General features: G+C 53.5%; 2 protein-coding genes across 29 annotated transcripts in view; one reads left to right on the top strand and one right to left on the bottom strand.

The window, feature by feature from the left end:
- Positions 1–16403, bottom strand: part of CCDC166 (coiled-coil domain containing 166) — a 56177-nt gene extending 39774 nt beyond the window's left edge. Inside the window, exon 1 of the mRNA XM_064634919.1 lies at positions 16395–16403. The gene's annotated coding sequence lies outside the window, so the exon portion shown is untranslated. The remainder of the gene's footprint in view (positions 1–16394) is intronic.
- SCRIB (scribble planar cell polarity protein) overlaps positions 1–21820 on the top strand; it is a 104489-nt gene that overhangs the window by 25303 nt on the left and 57366 nt on the right. For 25 of the 28 annotated variants that reach the window (XM_064676966.1, XM_064677053.1, XM_064677224.1 and 22 more), the window contains exons 6-16: positions 1905–1968; positions 3536–3610; positions 3695–3839; positions 4185–4303; positions 4932–5131; positions 5827–5993; positions 6564–6688; positions 7858–7983; positions 8606–8821; positions 9325–9642; positions 12720–12782. In XM_064676966.1, coding sequence (XP_064533036.1) covers positions 1905–1968; positions 3536–3610; positions 3695–3839; positions 4185–4303; positions 4932–5131; positions 5827–5993; positions 6564–6688; positions 7858–7983; positions 8606–8821; positions 9325–9642; positions 12720–12782 — 1618 coding nt within the window. The remainder of the gene's footprint in view (positions 1–1904; positions 1969–3535; positions 3611–3694; positions 3840–4184; positions 4304–4931; positions 5132–5826; positions 5994–6563; positions 6689–7857; positions 7984–8605; positions 8822–9324; positions 9643–12719; positions 12783–21820) is intronic. The other 3 variants (XM_064677133.1, XM_064675515.1, XM_064675985.1) reach the window with 1 other exon arrangement.

Genomic DNA, 21820 nt, shown 5'->3' on the forward strand with positions numbered 1-21820 from the left:
AATTCCAGCTTCTTTTCATCTTTCTTCAATTCCCCAAATTTTATTTTGGGCTGACTTCCAAAAGTAGGAAATGGATCTTACAGGCCAAGGCAATTCTGATCAGCTGTGTCAGTCAGATATGAGATCACAGTGGGCAGCCAAAGCCATGCCAGTGGTACTGTCAGCTTCCCTGCCCAGGCCTGAGGCTCTGGTACTTACTCTGGCTGCCCATCATGTCCAAGAATGACTCTAAATGAGTCCAGGTGACCTTCCAAAGAGAAGAATGACTTACCCAAATGGCTGGTGCTTTGTTTTCAAGGGTCCTGAGCCCAGTGGGTAGATGGGCTTCAACACTGAGAATTTGGGATGACATAATCCATCAGTGTCGTTTTGGGATTTGTTGTTTTTGTTCAGCTCCTTGAAATATCCAGCTTGCAGGGACCTTTACTTGCCAAAATTCCATTTCATTGGTCAGTCTTCTGCTATCAACTGAGTTCTGAAACAATTCAGCTTGTACAGCTGATAGTCACCCCTCATCTCTCCCACACAGCCAATGACTTGGGAAGGGCAGCTCTCGGTGGTGTGTTCTCATGGAACAGTGGAGGGTGATCTATCCTGAGGCCTTTTGCCAGTCCTTATACATCAGCGTGGATTCCACAGCTCACTTGTCCCTGTTTTGGGAATTCAAGCTGTGATGGTGCAGAGGGACAGTCAAGGCTGCATCCCCTTCAGAGCAGTCAGAATGGATGTGCAGTCGTGGTGAGGGAGTGCTGTGCAACGGGATCCTTTGGATGATTCTGTTGATAAACCTTTGCTGGAGTTAGTGTCATATCTCAAAGTCCACACTGCAGGCAGTAGGAACTTGCTTTTCCAGCGTAGCCCAAACGTTTTTACAGCCTGGCCCAGGCAAGGCAGCTCCCTTTTATTGCAGCCCCAACAGCCTTGGTTTGGGTGGTGTTGACAGGTGGAGCTGTTTCCAGAGAAATATGAGGATTTCTGGTTTGGGAGAGTTCCTTAGGAAGAGAATAAAGCTGTTCCTTGCTGGGGGAGTGGGCAGGGCTGGGCTGGCAGCTCTGCCCTAGAACACAGTGAAGGGCAGCAGCCCCCCTCTGGGGAGGTGGGGTTGGAGCTGATGGGTCAAACTCAGGAGTGAGGACACTTGAGCACCTGGGCCATATCAGGTAAACCCACTCCTGGGTTTGTGGGACTGCAGGTCTTGTCCTTCCCCAGGTGTTGTGATGTGTGGGGTGCTCAGGATGTGTCCATGGGCCACTAGTGGGGACAAGGCTGTAGGTCCTGTTCAGTGTTTTCATAGTGAGCTTCTGTCTGTACATCGTGACCTCACCTGAGACATCATGCCACTGTTGTCTTCCCTTCCTCTGCAGCAGCATGGGCATCCTGTTTGGGGAGGCTGAGGTTGTTGAGTTTGTCATTCCTCCCTGGCCCTGCAGCTGTGTTCCCCTTGCCCCCCAAACGTGTCTTGTCTGCTGAGTCCCTCCTGTTACCTGTCAGTCCATGCCCAGTCCCTGTCCTTGCTGCAGGAACGAGCAGTGACGTGCAGATGTGGCTGGTCAGCTGTTATGGTTTTGCTCTCAGCGTATTTTGTGGTGGGAGGGGGAGAAGGCAAACTGTTATCAGTGAAACTGGCTGTACTGGGACTGCTGGTGCCTCAGTGAAACTGGCTGTACTGGGACTGCTGGTGCCTCTAAACTCAGCTCCTTGGGGCCGAGGGTCTGGCTCGGGGAAGGTACCAGCTCCCTAAACTGCTCGGCTCAGAGGGACTGTGAGAAAGGCCAGGATTGCCCCACCTGCTTTAGGAGTTACTAGAGATCATGTGATTTGTGTGATGCATGTCCCAGATGTTAACCTTCTGCTCTTTGTTTCCTGTTTTGTCTCTCTCCCTCTCTGCCCCCTGTGCCTTGCAGTTCACTCTCCTTCCTTGTCAAGTTAGAGCAGTTGGATCTCGGTGGCAATGACCTGGAAGTACTGGTAGGTGAGGGCTGGTGGGGAGGGAATGTGGGTGGTTGGTAGGGGCAGACCCTCTGTGCAAGCAGGTGGGTTTTCACCTGAGATGCAAAGAAACAGACCTACAGGTTGTTTGGGAAGATTCTGATTTGCCCAGCATGGCCCAGTTGTTCTTCCCAGATTAATGTTCTCTTCATGTGTCAGCCCTTGTGTCTCGTGCCCTGCTGGCCTCACACACCTCTCTGCCCTTTCCAAGTTCTGGGGTGGTAATTCTTCCTGTCTGGCTGCCAAGGATCTTTCCGAGGAGCCTCTCTGGTGCTTCCCTTCTCCTCTGTCCTGCACTGCCCCCAGCTGTTTTTCTTCTCATCCAGCTTCCTGCCTGCCTTTCTCCTTTCTGATTTGATTTCTGCCCTGTGGAGTGCTGGGCCATTCCATGTTGTCCCTGGCAGTAGGGGCAACCCAGTGTGGGGATTGTCTCCACGGAGGGCTCAGTGTGTGGAGAGCCAGGGCACAGTCTCAGAATTCATCTTGTCTGGGTATTCAGGGACACCCAGTGACATTCTGTAACTTTGCAGCTGTGGATTAAGCTGTTACTGGATCCTGCTCTTCGTGTTCTGGAATGGGTTTTGGCAGAAAACCATCAAAACTGGGAGGCAAAGGGGTTTGTGCAGCTTTGCTGTGCAGAGGCTGAGCTCACCTGTGAGAACAGGTGTCTGACATGTGAGCCACACTGCAGGGGAGCAGGAACTCCAACCCCAAATGCTGATTTTGGGGTATGAACATATGTCTGCCATGGCTGCTGGTGCCGCTGGGTTGTGTTGAGTTGGCCAGTGGTACCCGAGTGTTTGTTTCCATGTGTGAGAGGAGGAGGACCCATTTCATCTGTAAGGCCAGAGTTTCCAACTCCCTAGAATCATGGAGTCATTTAGGTTGGAAAAGAACTCTGAGACCACGGAGCCCAACTGCTCCCTCAGCACTGCCAAGGCCACCACTGCCCCAAGTCCCCAAGTGCCACATCCACATGGCTGCTAAACCCCCACAGGGATGGAGACTCCACCTCTGCCCTGGGCAGCCTGTGCCAGGGCTGGACAGCCCTTTCCAGTAGGAATTTCCCCAATATCCAACCTGAACCTCTCCTGGCACGATTTGAGGCTGTTTCCTCTTGTGCTGTCCCTTGTCCCCTAGGAGCAGAGCCCCACCCCAACCTGGCTTCACCCTCCTCTCAGGGAGTTGTGGAGACCAAGAAGGTCCCCCCTGAGCCTCCTTTTCTCCAGGCTGAGCTGCCCCCAGCTCCCTCAGCCGTTCCCCATCAGACCTGTGCTCCAGATTTAGTTCTTGCCTTGCCCACTGCCAGACAGTCCTTCTGTTGCCTTCCATGTTTCCTGTGGGGCCTCCTGCAGCCAGTGGGCTGCCCCAGACATTCCCAGACATCTGTGCTTCCATCTTGTAATAAACTGTCCAGTGGATGGTCTTGGGAGGTGTGAGAACCAGAACAGTGCCTGGCTTTGCAGAGTGTGGTGTGTTTGTAGTGTCCTCAAGCAGCTTCTCCCCGTGGAAGGGACTGATGCCATCCCTGTCCCGTCCCTTACAGCCGGACACTCTGGGCGCGCTCCCGAACCTGCGCGAGCTCTGGCTGGACCGGAACCAGCTCTCGGCCCTGCCTCCGGTGAGTGCCACGTGAGGCCCTCGCTCCCCCCTCTGCCTCTGCCCCAGCTGCTCCCTGGAGCTGTGCTGTCTCTCTCTGATCCAGGAGCTGGGCAACCTCCGCCGACTGGTCTGTCTGGATGTGTCGGAGAACAAGCTGGAGCAGCTGCCCAACGAGGTCAGCGGGCTGGTGGCACTGACGGACCTGCTGCTGTCACAGAACCTGCTGGAATGCATTCCGGATGGGATCGGTGAGTGCCACGGGATGGGGACCACTGCAGGGCTTCACTGCCTGGACAGTGCTTCTGGGGGAGCTTCAGGCAAGAGTGTGTGGGACAGAGAATTAGGGCTTTGTGGGCACAGGTACAGTCACTGAGAACAGAAGCAGTGGGTGATAAAGGTGGGCAGAACTCTCCAGGAGAGTTCAGGTACTTCTGCATCAGGCGTGGATGAGGCCTGTGAACAGGCCTGGTGGGAGGAAAGGCAGAACCTGTGTTGTTGGGTTACATCATCTCTGATGGGATCATGGCCAGGTGAGTGTAGAACAGCATCCTTCCCCCTGGCACAGCTCACACCTAACTTGTTGCCCTGGCCAGGTCAGCTGAAGCAGCTCTCCATCCTCAAGGTGGACCAGAACCGGCTGACAGACGTGACGGAGTCAATTGGGGACTGTGAAAATCTGTCAGAGCTCATCTTGACCGAGAACATGCTGACGGTGAGTGCAGGGCAGCCACCTGCCCCTCCTGTGCTGTTCAGTGTAGCCACCTGCCAGGGATCCCTTCCCTTCTTCTGCCCTCCGAGCTGGATTCCTGAGTGTGCTCCAGCTGCTTCCATGCAGAGTTTCACCGAGCTCACAAGGTCTTGGGAAGACCTTGGTGGAAGCTGCTTTCTCTCACTGATATTTTTTTTTTTTCTTTCCTCTGAAAAATTCTTTGGGATGGCTGGGGTGCTGGGATTTCCAGTCCCAAAGCCCATCCAGGCTGCACTGGCAAGGGGGTCGTGGGATAGTTTGATTGACAATGGCCCTGCTGCAAACTGCCCGTGATTTGACTGGTAAAACACAAGGATTGGGAATGGGCAGATGAACAGGAGGAAAGTCTTGAGCAGTGGTGATCTGAGTGTGGTGTGCTGGGGGGAAGAGTTGGCATGGATCAGTCTGTAAGCCCAAGGGAAAAGCAGTCCCTAAGTTGTCCTGAAGACTGTTATCCCAAATGAGTCTGTTGGGACAGGAGACAGCTTGTTCCCCAAACTGTGCCTTTTAGCCTTCCCCAGAGGGCTTTGTGCCTTTTACCTCAGTTCTGCTGCTCTTTCCTCTTGCAACCACTGACTTGGCTCCTTCCCAGGCCTTGCCCAAGTCTCTGGGCAAACTGGCCAAGCTGACGAACCTGAACGTGGACCGGAACCGCCTGACGGCGCTGCCGGCGGAGATCGGGGGCTGTGCCAACCTCAACGTGCTGTCCCTGCGCGACAACCGCCTGGCACTGCTGCCCCCCGAGCTGGCCAACACCACCGAGCTCCACGTCCTGGACGTGGCTGGGAACAGGTGAGCAGCAGGGGTGTTCCTGGGCAGGCTGCTGGGAGGGAGATGCTGGACACATGTGGCTCCTGGGATCTGCAGTGTGGAGAAGCCCAGGTTGGCTGCTAGTGGATCAACCTTTGCCTGGGAAACCCTTCTCTGTGTCACCTGAGCACAGGGTGGAGATACCACAGAAGTGTGAGGGCATTTTGCCACGTGTGAAATAAAGATCAGGGGAAATTCCTGGTGACTGACTTCCTGCCTGCAGATTCTGTGGTCTGTGTCTGTCATCAGTCCCCAGGTGATGGGTGCCAAAGCCTCATTCATGGTGTGCAGGTACCTGGGAGCTGTTCTGAGTCCTGCAGGTTTGGGCTGCAGTTCTGTTTGCTGGGGCTGGTATTTTTGGGAGCAGTTGGAAGCTGACCAGAGGTGCTGTAGAACGCTCTGTACACTGGGCTGTGAAAGGATTGTTTTTCTGCCTCCAAACCCCTCATTTCACACTTCTGCTGGGAGTTGTCCTTGGCTAAAGGCTGGTGAGGGTGGGTTACTGGGGCCCAGTCCACGGCCATGAGCAGCACAGATCAGCTGCTCCAGTGGTGCAGGAGTGAGGGATCCAGATCAGCTTGGCTCTGTCTCTCTGTTCAGATGGGGCAGCCTGGAGCTGAGGTGAGTTCTTTCCTGATCAGGTGAGTTTAACAAGCAGTTGTTCTTCTCTTTTGCAGGCTGCAGAACCTGCCCTTTGCTTTGACAAATCTTAACCTGAAAGCCCTGTGGCTGGCAGAAAACCAGTCCCAGCCCATGCTGAAATTCCAAACCGAGGATGATGAAAAGACAGGAGAAAAGGTTCTCACTTGCTACCTTCTCCCTCAGCAGCCCTCTCCCAGCCTGGGTAAGAATCTGTGTCACAAGCACTGGCTGCAGAGCCATGTGCTCCAGAGGGGGCTGAGGTCTTGAACCTTCCTCCCTGCTGGGTTGGACTGTCCCTCACTGTGATTCCTGTAGCAGGTCCAGGCTCCTGAACAGCTGGGACACTTTTCCCAGGCAGAGATTGTTAAAACTGAGGAATTGCTTCTCTGCCAGGTGATAAGGAAGCTGCAGCCTTGTCTCTGAGTGTTCTCCTTTGATCTACTGACTGAGCAGTTCATTACCTATTGTCCTATCACCATGAGATTGTGTCAATGCTACGGATTCCTGCCTTAATCCTACATTTCTCCTTACTTCTTGAGTAAGGAGCACTAGAGCTAAACCATCAGGCCCTTCTGTAGAGGTGGCTGTAGATCTGGTGGGAGATGTACAGAAGGTGACAGGAGCTGGAGGCCACAGCCTTTGTCCTCAAGGCCTCTGATGCCAGGGGCAGATCCGGCAGAAGTGCCCTAATGGGCTGAGCACTGACTTCCATCCAAGCCTGGAACCCTGCCCCTTCTGAGAGGAGCTCCCACTGTGTTCCCTCTCTCCCCAGAGAACCTCCTGCAGAACAGTGTGGATGAAAGCTGGACAGACACCAACTTAAACAGAGTCAGTGTCATCCAGTTCCTGGACGAACCCAAAGGAGATGATGAGGAGGAGTCTGGAGCTGAGAGGAGGGTAAGAAGTTCCTGGAGGCTTGTTGGCTCCCCGTGGAAACACAGGCACAAGCTGAGCTTTCCGACTCTGGGGAGCCACTGTGGTGTCCATGTTTCACCCTGTGACACTGCTGTGGGCACGTGTGGGATTTTCACAGCCCAAAGGGCATTTGGTGGCCTGAGGGGCCAAGCAGGAGTGAAAGGGAATGAATTCCTTGGGAGCCGTGGTGCAGGATCTCGTTTTGAGGCTGTCCCAGCCACGGGAGTGGAGCTGTAACACTGAAGTACCCAGGGAGCACTGGGGATGTCCAGAAATCCCAGTAGAGCACTGTCAGGGCAGGGTTTAGCTGACCCCTGTCACGGGGAAGAGCTGCCCAACCAAACCCAGGCCATCCCTCTCCCTCCAAGCACAGAGCCAATGCAGTCTGTGCTGTGGGAACCCTGTTAGTAAGGTACTAAATACTGTAGGCAGCCTCAAAACCTGCAGGAGATCATTGTGCTTTCAGTGCAGATGCAAAGGACAGGATAAAAGTTTGTTTTCAGTGAGTGCTCCGGGGGTTTCAGTCTCCTGCAGGATTTTTTTTTCCTTTTTATCTTGTGGAAAGCCATTTTTGAAATCTGAATCCTGATGAGTGGTGTTTGCAGCTGTCCTGGCAGCATGTGTGTACCACTGGCATTGGGAAGTTTGGGGTTTTTTTGATTGTTTTTAACATTTTTATTAATTTTAGAGTGCTGGTTTTCTTGTCTCTTGCTTGGGATGGAACTTGCTAAGCAGCACCAATTCTGGTGCTTTCGGGCTTGGCAGACTCCAGAGGGATTAGGAAGATATCCCAAGAAGATTTCCTACCTGTGTTCTGGAGGGGTTTCAGTGTCAGTGATTTTGCATTTACGAAGCCTGAAGCACCGTTTAAAACTTCCTGTCTCCATCGTTCCTCCCAGTCCCTCTATCAGATGGAGAGCAGGATGGTGTCCAGAGGCAGCTGAGTGTTCCCTGCCTCCGTTCTTTCCCATCCTTCCCAGCCACAGGCTGTGTGAGGCCTGGAGCAGATCCTGCAGTGGGACACGTCGGTCGTGTCTGGCTGAGGCTCTGGCTCTCTGATAAAGGTGTTAGTTCCTGCAGGGGTTCGTTCCTGAGGCCTGGCACGCGCTGCCCAGGCTGGAACCCCTTTCCTGAGGGTCTCCCTTGGGCAGGGCCTGCAGCGCCGAGCCACCCCTCACCCCAGCGAGCTGAAGGTGATGAAGAAGGTGATCGAAGTTCGGCGTAACGAGGTGAACGCCGCGAAGGCCGACGCCGACCTCAACTCTCCGAACTCAGAAGTGAGTGCTGGGCACTGGGCATGGATAACCATAGAAAACATGGGATCATGGGATGGTTTGGGTCGCAAGGGACCTTACAGACCATCCAGTTCTACCCCTTGCCATGGGGGGCACCTTCCACCAGGAACATGTAGAGAATCTGGGGAATGGAGAGTCAGAAAGGACTGACTGGGGAAAGATTGGGAGGGACTGAGAATAGATTGTCTGGATTCCAAGGGTTGGGAATCTGCCTTGTGGTGTCAGGACAGGCCACTTAGATAGAGGAACAGATGGGACCAGGAGACAGGGAACGGTAAGGGCAACTATGTGTGAAGGTGCCACTTTTGTTATAGCACAGGGAGGGAAAGAGAAGGCTCTGATATTCCCAGTAAGGAATTATGGGAATGGAGCACTTGGAGAAGGCACCTTGCTGCCCCAGTGGGATACTGAGAATAAATGCCTCCACAGGAGGTGGAATGAGGTGGACCCAGATGTAATGGAGGAGGCTCAGTAGGGGAAGCCTTGGGCAGCCTGAGGGAGGAGGTTCTGTTGGTGCTGGAGCATTCCCACCTCACACTGTCACACTGCATGGCTCCCTTTGCTGCTCTGGGTTCCGTCCTGACCATCCCAACTCTTCTCCCAGGAGAAGAGGCTGAGTGCCACGTCGAACCGCAGCGAGGACTCGCACGTGTCCACCAGCACTGCCTCTGCAGACTGCAGGGCAGAGGAGGGGGACCGGGGCTGGCCCAACGGGCAGGTGCCCAACGTGCTGGAGAAGGAGGCAAAGCCCAGAGCAGAAGAGGAGCATAAGGAAGCTGCTGGCCAGGAGGAGGAAGATGTGGAAGTGGAATACAATGAGGTAGGAGCCTGGGAACTGCAGCAGGGTCATGAGGAAAAGTGGAAGGACGTGGAATTTTCAGAGGAAGTGGGAAATGGACGTACAGGTAAACGGGTGTGGGATATGGGCATCACTGGAGGCAGATCCAGGGCATGGAAGGCAGCACAAGCTGAGATTGGGCAGCCTAAGCTGAGACTGAGGCAGCCTGTGGGAGTTGGATCCTTGGGAGACTGGGCTGGACAGTGTGGGAGCCTGACAGGGGATATGGGAAAATGGGAGTGACAGTGACAGGTTTGAGTGTCCTTCATCCCTGGAGCTGACAGAAGCGTGTCTGGGGGAGGGAGTTGATATGGAAAAAGGCAAGGATGGTGCAGTAGTAACACCTTTCCTGCATGTCCCTGAGCACACGAGCAGTGAAACTGGCTCTGCCCGGGCTGGGAGGGGGGACACGTGGCCAGCAGGTTCTGCACTGCCACACTCAGTTACCTGAGGCTCACGGCCTGTCTGGGGCTTTGCCATCGCAGCCCACTGTCCACTTTGCTGAGGACACACTGATACGGAGTGAGGATGAGGACGAGGATGAAGAGCGACCATTCCCAGTGGAGAAGCAGAGGCTCATCCGCAAGGACACGCCCCATTATAAGAAACACTTCAAGATCACTAAACTGCCCAAGCCAGAGGCAGTGGTGGCACTTCTGCAGGGGCTGAACAGCGAGGGGGTCCCTAAAGAGGAGGAGGAGTTGGGAGGCTGCAATAACAACACAGAGCCCGAGGAACAGGAGGAAGCGTGGGATGAGGATGACAGGAAGAATGGAGCTCTGTCTGCTCAGCCCTCCGTGAAGGTAAGGTCTTGTGGGGAGGGGGAAGGTCAGAGGGGTGCACAGCTGCCCTCTCCTCCTTTGACCTGCCAGGCAGGCTGATGTTGTCCCGAAGAAACCGCTGGCAAGAGGCTCCAGCACTTGGGGATGTGCTGGGGGTGGGAGAGCTGAAGCTCGTTCTGGGGCTCATAGGGTTGTCCAAGAGCTGTGCCGTGTTGCTGTTTCTGACTCCTTCACTGTATCAGGTCCTTGCACCCTCCCTGTCCTGTGTGATGTTCCCTGTGCTGCAGGAACAGTTCTCTGCCCCATCGCTGATGGGTTCTGCTGTTCCTTCCAGCCACCTCCTCGCTTGCTGGTTGTTGCCCCTCATTCACAGCAGGATGGGCTTTATCCCTGGGTGGATCCAATCTCAGATGATGTTTGGGCCACTGACACTTGGCTTGCTGCCACAGTGCTTCCAGAGGGGAGCCCAGAGCATGCCCTTCCCTGTGCTTCCCCCTAAATGGAGCCCGATGGATGCTGTGTTGGGATTTAGGGGAGCTTGTACTCTGGAGCTTTGCCATGGGAACATGGTGGGCCTTATTGGTCATACTGGGGCTGCTGAGATCCGAGGTCCTTGGCTCTGCTCAGCCGTTAGGGACACACAGAGGTTCCTGCTCGAGGAAGTTCCTCACAATGGAATAGGAGTACACGGGTGAGGAACGCTGCATGAGGCTGGAGCAGCTCTCCCCGAAGCTGGTGTGAGGTGTATTTGGCAGGCAGGGATTAGGATATGGTTGAGGCTCCATCTTAGTCTGACACCAGCAAATCTCACAGGTGGGATGTGGGTCTCCAGACATAGAAGCTGCTGGAGTAAAACCTGTTCCTGCTGTAACTGCACGTGCTCCAGACTGCCAGGATCATTCCCACCCCCAGTGGAGCTCAGATTGCCCAGGGGAAAGTCCTTGCCCTCCCTTTGCTTTGGAGCCTTTTCCTCCGTGGGTGTTTGCCCTGCTCTGCCTGAGCTGATGCAGCTCATCCCGTGCTCCCTAGGGATGAGACGTACAGTTTCCCTGTTGGTGAAGTTCCTCAGGAGGAAAAGGAGTTGCTGCTGCTTGTAGGAATGTATGAAGCTGTCCTGAGTCCCTTCATCCAAGATCTGCTGTGCTTGGGAAACCCAGAAAGGTTTTTTAGCCAGGGACTTGGAGCTGAGGAGGCACTGAAGCTCTGGCAGAGCCCACGAGGCCTGTCCAGGTGTGCTGTACCTGTCAGAATTACCTTGGTTATGGGCTAAGCCTTCTGCCTGGGAATCAGTTCTCCTTTCTGTGGGGCTGGGTTGGATGCCTGCTCCATGAAGGCATTTATTAGCTGCCACCTGAGCTGCATTCCAAGAGTGGGGATGTGGGGAGCAGCATCCCTGTGCAGGGGAAGCTCAGGTAGGAGGTGATATGTGCATTGAAGAAGGAGGCAGGACAGGCTGTGCAGGAGGCTGAATCCTTAAACCAGAGGGTTTTGTTGCCAAGACAATTGGTTTTCAGAAGAAATCCTAAGGTTTCCTGCACATGGGAGCAGGATCCTGGGTGTCTGACAGGATGCACTGTTTCACCAGAGAAAGGCACCGGTGCAGTTGGGTTTGGGATTGCTTTTTGCTGTGCAGCAGCTGGTGGCACCACAGGCTCCTTGGTGCTTTCTCCTGTGTTTAACTCTTCCTCCTTCCTGGAATAACCTGGTACAGAGGCAGGGTGAGGTCAGCTGATGGTGGTCAGCTCAGAGGTCATGGCCTTGGGGTGCCAGCACAGACAGAACCTGGCCTTAGGGGGTGCCCCTGGGCACGAGCACGCTGGCACTCAGCATGCTGGGAGCCAGGAACAGCCCTGGCACCGCTGAGGTGGTGGGCAGGAGTGGGGGCTGCTCAGGAGCTGTGAAGGTCAGGAGTGACTCTGTGAGTGGGCTCAGCTCTGGAGCTGTGGAGGTCAGGAGTGACTCTGTGAGTGGGCTCAGCTCTGGAGCTGTGGAGGTCAGGAGTGACTCTGGAGCTGGCCCAGCTCAGGAGCTGTGGAGGTCAGGAGTGACTCTGTGAGTGGGCTCAGCTCTGGAGCTGTGGAGGTCAGGAGTGACTCTGGAGCTGTGGAGGTCAGGAGTGACTCTGTGAGTGGGCTCAGCTCTGGAGCTGTGGAGGTCAGGAGTGACTCTGGAGCTGTGTTGGTCAGGAGTGACTCGAGCTGGCCCAGCTGTGTTGGTCAGGAGTGACTCGAGCTGGCCCAGCTGTGTTGGTCAGGAGTGACTCGAGCTGGCCCAGCTGTGTTGGTCAGGAGTGACTCTGGAGCTGGCCCAGCTCTGTTGGTCAGGAGTGACTCGAGCTGGCCCAGCTCTGGAGGTCAGGAGTGACTCGAGCTGGCCCAGCTCTGGAGCTGTGTTGGTCAGGAGTGACTCGAGCTGGCCCAGCTCTGGAGCTGTGTTGGTCAGGAGTGACTCCAGCTGGCCCAGCTCTGGAGGTCAGGAGTGACTCAGGAGCTGACCCAGCTCTGGAGCTGTGTTGGTCAGGAGTGACTCAGGAGCTGGCCCAGCTGTGTTGGTCAGGAGTGACTCGAGCTGGCCCAGCTCTGGAGGTCAGGAGTGACTCGAGCTGGCCCAGCCGTGTTGGTCAGGAGTGACTCGAGCTGGCCCAGCTCTGGAGGTCAGGAGTGACTCGAGCTGGCCCAGCTCTGTTGGTCAGGAGTGACTCGAGCTGGCCCAGCTCTGTTGGTCAGGAGTGACTCGAGCTGGCCCAGCTCTGGAGCTGTGTTGGTCAGGAGTGACTCGAGCTGGCCCAGCTGTGTTGGTCAGGAGTGACTCTGGAGCTGGCCCAGCTCCGGAGCTCTGGAGGTCAGGAGTGACTCGAGCTGGCCCAGCTCTGTTGGTCAGGAGTGACTCGAGCTGGCCCAGCTCTGTTGGTCAGGAGTGACTCGAGCTGGCCCAGCTCTGTTGGTCAGGAATGACTCAGGAGCTGGCCCAGCTCCCCGCAGCGTGCCCCGGCTGCCGGCGTGGCGTGCGTGTGTTGGGTGGTGGTGGTGGTCGTGGTGGCGGGTTTGGTCGATGCTCCACTAATCCGCATGCCTCTTTGCTGGTTCCTGTCCTAACAGGGGGTGTCGTTTGATCAAGCCAATAATCTGCTGATTGAACCTGCTCGCATTGAGGAGGAAGAGGTCTGTACCACTCCTACTGTTCTCTCTCTGCCAAAAATCATCCAGTCTGCTTGATTTGCTTCCCAGCCTCACCCGTTGTTGTAGGGGGAACTCTGATCTCTCTGGGTCAAGTGGCTTCTGGACCTGGCTGATCACAAACATGATGATCGTTTCCTCCCTGCTTTCCCCTTTCCCTCCTTTCCCATCCCTGAGGTGAGAGTGGCTGCTGCAGAGCAGGAGTGAAGTGGATGTAAAAAACCAAAGGGGCTGAGGGGGAAGTTCCTATTTGCTGTGTGCTGAGGGAGAAGTGAATTAAATAAATGGATATTTCTGGAAGTGTGGGTGACCCTGGAGGAGCAGAGGCCTCAGGAATCAGCCCAGTGCTGTGTGTGACCCTTAGGGATAGGGAGGAGGATCTCACTCATGACACTGTGCCACTGCCTGAGGAAGGTGAACTGGAGACAATGATTTGTGCATCTCCTGTAGCACCTCCAGAACCCCCTCAAGGCTTCACATGCAGCACCTTGGGGTGTCAGAAAGGGGCAGGTGGCACCAAGGTGCCACGAAGTCCCTGGCACGGGGATGGTGTCCGTGCCAAGGGTTAAAGTCTTGTGTCTGGCTGCCTTGGCTTATCCCCTGCCTGTGATCAGCTTCCTGGTTTGTCTGCAGGTTTTCAGTGCCTGCTCTGCGGGGGCAGTGGCCTCTGCAGGCAGGTTTTCAAGGAGCTGCTGGAAGCAGAGTGCTGCTGTCACTGTCAGGGGCAGAACCTGTGTCAGTGCCACCTCACACAGAGGTTTCTCCTGTAGGACAGTGCAGGGGCACCAGACCTGTGTGTTACCTGAGTGTTACCTGGGACTGCTGGCCTGGGCCTCTACAAGAACTTGGTTCTGCTGCTTCCTCAGGTGTGAAATGGAGACTTTCCTTGGTTTTGGATAAGGCTTCCTGGGAGGGAGATGATGAATCTTTTCCACTCAGGCAGAACATGGGTGGCTCAGGTGTGGTCCCCTGTTAGTGGGTCCTGAAGATTTCTCCACCTTTCTCCATCTCTAGGTCCCTGAAAACCACAGTAACATTTCTTGCATTTCTCTTTTGTGTAATCTTCTGTCACTCAGGTTAAAACTGAGCATAAGCTGATCCCTCCTCCCCCTTCCTTTGGGGAGTCACTGCTTCCAGTCCTTCTCTCCAGCTGTTGGATGCCCTGTTCCATTTGCAGAGTTTTCCTGCTCCTTGGGGTGCTGTGTCCTAGGAACCACAGTCTGCCCACCTCTTCCTTGGCTCCTGCTCCACCTGCATCTGATGGAAGGGCCTAGAACTCCTTCCCTGGAGGTGTTGGGTGAAACAACTGGACGTGGCACTCAGTGCTTTGGTCTAGTTGACAAGATGGTGATCAGTCACAGGTTGGACTCAATGATCTTGGAAGGTTTTTCCAACCTAAATGATTCTGTGATCCCTCAGTGGGGCTGGTTGGAGGCCCCACATTTGCTCTGGTGTCCCCTCAGCACAACCCCTTTGTGTGGATCTGTTCCCTCTCAGTGAAGAGGAACGTGGTTGTGCAGCTCCCAAGGACCAGCATCTAGAGAACCCCCAGACTGATGGTGGTAGCTGAAGTCACCCCAGAGTAGACCAGCTTTGGGAGGTTGATTTGGGACATTTGATTGTCCTACAGCTTTGGGGAGTGCTCAGCAGGGAATCTTTCACTAGACCAAGCTGCTCCAAGCTCCATCCAGCTTGGCCTTGGACACTTCCAAATCTCATCTGCCTCGTGTTCAGGGATGATTCCATGTCCTTGAGAAGAACCAATGGGCTGCTGGAAGCTGAGCAAGGCCACTGCAGAGCAGAGGGCCTGGTGCCCTTGAGCAGCAGGTTTAAGTCCATGATGCTGCTGTCACATTCCTTGTATAATTTAATGCAGCTCTTAGAGAGAAGGAACTACAGGCTGTGTGTTCCTTAATCCTACACCATAATCCTGTGCCAGAGACTGATCTTGCCATGGCAGAACTGGAGATGTGCCCAGCTTCTGCCAGCACCCAGCCCTGGGGTGTGGGAGCCTGGTACTGGTGTGCAGCAGGGATGCCCAGAGCTCCTGTAGCTGTTGCTGCCAACGGGGTTCTGCTGCAGTGGAAGAGGAATTTTGTTCCAATGTGTGATATCTGATGGTGGATATCTGGATTCCAGTGCTGACTCTGTTCCCAGTGTTTTGTCTCCATCCCCATCTGCCCCACAGGAGTGACTGTAGTGGGATGTAGGGAGGCTTTGGGAGGAGAAAAGCAGCATGTGGAGCAGCTGTTTGATGGTGTGAGGTGGGACCTGAACTGTTGTCTGGGGAACATTGACAGGATTTTGTCTTCCCCTCCTCCCTGGGCTGCCTGGGCAGGGGGAGCTGCCAGTTCCCTCCCTGGGAAGGAGTGAAGGTGGGCAGAGATCTTGGACATTGATTTCTTTGCTGCTACTGCTCAGGTGTCACATCCTGTTGGTCCACAGTCAGGAGTGAGTCAAGTCCTGTCCTTGAAGGAGTCTCATCCTGTGGAAACTGCTCAGGAACGTTACCATTTGTGTTGGAATGCCAGCCTCAGGCCTGGCACCAGTTAGTGTTTGCCAGTGGCAGATGTGACAGCACAGCCTGGTCCTGGAGCATCCTGTGCTCGGCAGTTCAGCTGTGGAAAGGCTGGCACACGTAGTGTGGAGTGTTGGGATGTGTCCTGTCCCTCCTGGAGCATCCTGTGCTGGGCAGTTCAGCTGTGGAAAGGCTGGCACACGTAGTGTGGAGTGCTGGGATGTGTCCTGTCCCTCCTGGAGCATCCTGTGCTCGGCAGTTCAGCTGTGGAAAGGGCGGCCCCTCGGTGTGCACTGTTGGGGTGCATCAGGAGCCATCCTGTCCCTGCATTGTTGGGATGCATCAGGAGCCATCCTGTCCCTGCATTGTTGGGGTGCATCAGGAGCCATCCTGTCCCTGCATTGTTGGGGTGCATCAGGAGCCATCCTGGCCCTGCATTGTTGGGGTGCATCAGGAGCCATCCTGGCCCTCCCCATGGGCTGCTTGGTGCTGCTGCACGTGTAGAGCTCTGCCCCTCGCTGGTTTTGTGTTCATAGGGTGACCCTGGGCTTCATCGGGGTGTTGTCAGGCTCGGAATTATTTTGCAGCAAATTTGATTTTCCCACAATGCAACCCATAAATTTTAAACCCAGAAAAGATTGGTAAACTTCTCGTGTAATGAGGAGAGGTCACGTCACCTGTGTTTGCTCACCTGGCTTGACTGGAGTAGGATAGAGCAGAGTCCTTTTGACGTTTGAAAAAGACACAACACTCACATTTCTATCAATTTTTAAAATGACCAAAGTTCCCGTTGACTAAGAAAAAATGTGCCATATTTTCTGTTTTAATTAGTCTGGCTTTTAATTTCTCACCATTGGAATGTTTTTGCCTACTGAAGTGCTAAAGGGCCTTTTGTGTTCTCTATGGAATCACAGAATGGTTTGGATTGGAAGGGACCTTTCAAAGGTCACCCAGTCCCACCCCCTGCCATGGGCAGGGACACCTTCCCCTAGACCAGGTTGCTCCAAGCCCTGTTCAACCTGTCCTTGAGCACTTCCAGGGATGGGGCAGTCACAGCCTCTCTGGGACAGTGTTCTGACACCTTCCTTGCTCTGTGACCCTCTGGTTTGGAGGTGGGATCGTGATCTCTTCCTGTGAAAGTACAGGTTCAGGTTTGGCCATGATAAGGCACAGTTTGGACACAAGTGCCCCTCAAAATGATAGAGATTAATGACTTGTATGATTGCTGCCTGTTCATCATCGGTCACTGTCTCAGCTGTGAATTCTGTCTGATCCAGAGCTTCCCTAAGGACCAAGGAGCAAATAGTGGAATGATTTCTTACACAAATGCAGAACTACCTGCCGAGTTTCCTTTCCCTGCTCCAAGAGTGGGCCAGAGTCATCTGATTCTGCTCTGTCACACAATAATCCTGTTGGCTTTCACAGAGAGAAGGAGCAGAAGGCAGCAGAGGAGGGATTGGCAGAGAGCAAATTCCATGTTCAAACAAAACATGGCGAATCTGATTGTCCCTTCTGACCTAGACAAATGCCCAGTATAACAGACAGGGGGCTTTGCTGCCTGGAACCAGGGTTATGTACAAAATTCAGACATTAAAACAGCCACTGTAGAAGTTGCCAGGGCTGAAGCACTTATGTGCCTCAAAATGGTGCCCGTTTGCAGCTGTGTGTTCAGAAGGTGTCAGTGAGGAGAAGGGGAACTCCCAGACAGTTCCCAGACTTTGTGCTGGAAAACAATCCCCAGCTTGGATCCAGGCACTGGATAGAATGAGGCCTGACTGGGATAGGTTGGCATTTCTGGAAGATACAATTTAGCCCAAAAAGGGCTGTGCTCAACTCGGGAGCAGCAAGGCTGAATTCTCAATGAACGTGACACAGAGGATTTGGAAGAGGTCTTGAGGTCAAGTCTTCTGCCACCACTGGCAATCAGACACTACAAACTGTTTCATAAGTCAGTCAAACTTTTTATGAAATACAGATTGTTTCCTCCTGTTACAAGACGTGCACACACACACACAGGTTTCTCCTCTGGGGAGAAACCCAAACCTTTCCAGATTTTTGCTTCTGGAATAATTAGAAAACTTACTTTCAGTTGGAACTGTCATTTGTTAGTTCGTTGTTTTCATTGTGTTTTTTCTTGTCCAGTCTCTTCCCTGCTGGCTGACCCATTGCCTGTCCTCAGTGTAATTTTATGGACATCAGCCTGACTCCTTCCAGCCTTCCTTTTGCTGGATTTAGAGGAACCCAGTTCTGGTATTCTTTGGTAAGAAGGATTTCCATTCCCTGCCTTTCTGGCTGCCTTTTCTTTCACCTGATCTACTTGAACTCAGGTTTGGTGACTATGGACAATATCACAGAGTTTATTCAGATTTTAGTACACTAAATTCCATAGTTGTTTCTCCATTTCAAATGTGGCAGTTCCCATTCCTGGATGGGAGTTGTCTTTATCCACCTTTATTTGTGCCTTTGTTCCTGTGCCCCTCAGGGTCCCTGGGGAGGTTTGGCCTCCAGACAAGGTGTACTTAAGAGATGTCTCGTGTGCTTTAAAGTGAATGATGCCAGGTTTAGTGCAAGAGTTTTCCCTGTATCCCACTGTTCCTTGGACAAACACTCTCATCTGGTGTGGCCTGCCCTTAGCAGAGGAGAGTTGTAAAGTCCCCAGTCTTCGCAGTCTTGTAATTATGTATTAAATGATGGCCAAAATTTAGAACCTTCTGAAGTGGCTGGGCTGAGAGGAGTCTCCAGTGGAATTTTGTAGTGGAATGGTGCAAACCGAATGACTGCTCCAAGGATTTCACCACACAAAAAGAATCAATAAGATGCTAAAGAAAGGAAGTAGAACATGTTCCCAGTGTCACCCATTCCAGCTGAATCTGGGTATAGCTTTTTGTCCAGTTCTGGAACAGTGGCTTTGGCCAATGCTCATTTTGCTTCACTTTAAGCAGTTGAGTGTTTTCATTTCCAAAGGACCCTGTCCTGCTGCATTCCACAGTCTGCCCAGCCCAGATTCTTGCAGGATCCCCTCCTCTGTGCCCATGGCAAAGCTGGTTGCCCGTGGTGACAGGAGGAAGTACCAGCTTCCTAAATCCCTAGTTCTGGAGTTCATTAGTGAAATAACTAATCCTGAATTGCAAACCAGCCTGGGCTCAGGGGACCTCGAAAGGCCCAAGGTTTTGTGGGGAAGGAGCCTTGGTGAGGGTATCAGCACCCCAGACCATTGCAGCTGGAAACTCTCCAGGGACAGGACTCGGCACCTCCTTGGGGAGTTTATCCCAGAGGAGGATTGTTCTCACTGCAAGCATTTCTTTCTTATATCAAGGTGAAATATCTTTCTATAGACACACGTGTAGATGTAAATACTTGTATCTAACATGACTCCTGTCCCTGTCAGCTGTGTAACCATGGCCATAGAGATCCATATGGAGATTGTCTGGAGGAACCTTGCCTCGGGTGTTATTTGTGCTTTGAGTGTCACCACAGTTCATATTTTAAAAGGCATCCTTTCTTCCTCCTCCCTTTGGGAAATGTAGTCACTGTCCTGGAGTCTCCCTGGGGAGGAATGTGCAGAAGCAGAGCAGAGCCCTGAGTGTGGCAGGTCCCCTGTCCCATCTGTTCCCAGTGCTCTGTCACCAGTGGGGCTGTGGCAGGTCCCCTGTCCTGTCTGTTCCTGGTGCTCTGTCACCAGTGGGGCTGTGGCAGGTCCCCTGTCCTGTCTGTTCCCAGTGCTCTGTCACCAGTGGGGCTGTGGCAGGTTCCCTGTCCTGTCTGCTCCTGGTGCTCTGTCACCAGTGGGGCTGTGGCAGGTCCCCTCTCCTGTCTGTCCCCAGTGCTGCTGTCACCAGTGGGGCTGTGGCAGGTCCCCTGTCCTGTCTGTTCCTGGTGCTCTGTCACCAGTGGGGCTGTGGCAGTCCCCTGTCCTGTCTGTCCCCAGTGCTCTGTCACCAGTGGGGCTGTGGCAGGTCCCCTGTCCCATCTGCTCCTGGTGCTCTGTCACCAGTGGGGCTGTGGCAGGTCCCCTGTCCTGTCTGTTCCCCAGTGCTGCTGTCACCAGTGGGGCTGTGGCAGGTCCCCTGTCCTGTCTGCTCCTTGCTCTGTCACCAGTGGGGCTGTGGCAGGTCCCCTGTCCTGTCTGTTCCCAGTGCTCTGTCACCAGTGGGGCTGTGGCAGGTCCCCTGTCCCCTCTGCTCCTGGTGCTGCTGTCAAAGGTCTCTTTTTGGGGCTCTCTGGTTTTTACTGGTCTTGTGGAGGTGTTCAGTGGGAAGACAGTGAAGTGCTTTGACTCTGCTGAGTGCCCACCATCTCTGCCCTCCAAGTACCTGTTCCCTTGGGAACTAAACCCATTGGAATGGAGAAAGGAATAACATCAGGGCCAGGAGACCTCCAGCCCGTGTCCAGCGGCCGCTCGGCTGCCAGGGCAGCTCTTCCCTTTGCACTCCTTTTCCACTGTCCAGGTTAATTCATCTCTCAGCAGTCACACAGCAATGCCCCCCCTCCCCTTTGCTCACCGATATTTTTGGCCTGTCCCCTTGTCCCCATGAGCTGTCACTGACCAAAGCCAGACAGATTTAGCTCTTCTCATCTTTCCTGGTGAGTCAGTGCCTCCAGCTCCTGCTCCTCTGTGTCCCAGCTGTGGGCACCCGAGGTGATCAGAATCCCAGGATCATTTGGGTTGGAAGAGACCTCCAAGACCATCGAATCCAAGCTCTGGCCAATCCCCACTTTGTCACTAGACCAGAGCACTGAGTGCCACATCCAGGCATTCTCGAACTCCAGGGACAGTGACTCCACCTCTGGGGAGCCCCTTTCCCTGCCAGCCACCCTTCCCAGGGAGTTCTTCTGATGTCCACCCTGAACCTTGGGGCTCTGATGTGTCAGTTGTGAAGTGAACATTATGTTACCTGACTGAATGTGCTGTCAGTGTAAAGTGATGGAGGAGGAAGGGCTTTCCCTGGGGCTTGGGGGGGCACAGACCTCAGCAGGACACAGGGATCATTTCCTGGTGTGTGTCCAGCTCCTGGCAATCTGTGGATCAGGATTTCTGTTCATGCCAATGTATGAGGCACCGTGGAAGTGCCATCCATGAAGTTATCTGATTTCTCCCATCCCTTTTATACACTGCAGTTCCACAGAATTTAGTGGCAATAAATTATGTAATTTACTAGAACTTTATGTTAAAAAGTATTTTTTGCATTAGATATCCTGTTGAATTCCATTGGATATCCCTAATTCCTTTGTGGTTACAAACATGGAATAATCATCTTCTGTAAAATTATTAATGGAATAAAAAGATAAAAAGGGCCTGCCCCCCCTCCCCACCTCCTCTCATACAGAACTATTTCAATTCTGTCTGATTTGCAGTAAGATCAGGCCTGATGCATCTCGGCAGAACCCAAATGATTCTCCCCTGATGACTCTTACAGGGTTCCTGGCTTGTGCAATGCACACCTGAACCAGCATCAGGCAATGCCAGTGCCAGGTCTTGGCTCACAGCTTCCATGTTTCACACAAGTCTGCTTAGTGAATCTTCATCAGCCAAGTCTAGAGTCTTGTCAGAATAAAATAATTTGGGCTTTGAGGCATCTGATTTTCATAAAATTCAGCTGTTTTTCATGAGAGCTATTTCTGTGCCTGGTAAGAGCCACACTTGTTCCTCAGTTACTCCTCTGGAATGGTCCCTGGATGAGGAGCTGATGGTTACAGGCATCTGGAGTCTCAGTCCCTCAGCACAGTGTAAGTACTGTGTTGGGGTAGCAAGAGACCAGAATTTTGGAAATGCTCTGTAAGCCTCTCAGAGATCTCAGGCAGTTGTTTGGACTCGTGGGCACAAGTTGTCCAGTCCTTTTGAATTTTGGAAAGGTTATTGATGATATTATAAGTGGATTCTTCAGCTGCTGTTTCAGTGGGATCCCTCACCCTCATGTGATACGTGTCCATCATCACGTGTCTGTCCCTACACAAATCCAAAGTGTTTATTGCAGTTTCCTGTGTCACTGTCACAGTCTCATTTAAAGTTTCAGGGGCTGTAAATGCAGGGATTGGACACTTAGACTCATGGAATCATTAAGGTTGGAAAAGACCATTAAGATCATCAAGTGCAACCATCATCCCAGCACTACTACCATGTTCACCACTAAACCATGTCCCCAGGTGCCACATCCCCGTGTTTTTTGAACACTTCCAGCAGTGGGGACTCCATCACTACCCTGGGCAGCCTGGGACAGGCTGGGACAGGCCTTTCTGGGAAGGAATTTTCCTGATATCAGACCTAAACCTCCCCAGGTGCAACTTGAGACCACTTCCTCTAGTCCTGTCCCTTGTTCCCTGGGAGCAGAGCCCGACCCCCACTTGGCTCCCCCCTCCTGTCAGGGACTTGCAGAGCCAGAAGGTCCCCCCTGAGCCTCCTTTTGTCCAGGCTGAGCCCCCCCAGCTCCCTCAGCTGCTCCTGGTGCTCCAGCCCTTCCCCAGCTCCGTTCCCTTCCCTGGACAGGCTCCAGCCCCTCAGTGTCCT

This window comes from Pseudopipra pipra, chromosome 1 (genome assembly GCF_036250125.1).
Source record: "Pseudopipra pipra isolate bDixPip1 chromosome 1, bDixPip1.hap1, whole genome shotgun sequence".
Lineage (NCBI taxonomy): Eukaryota > Metazoa > Chordata > Aves > Passeriformes > Pipridae > Pseudopipra > Pseudopipra pipra.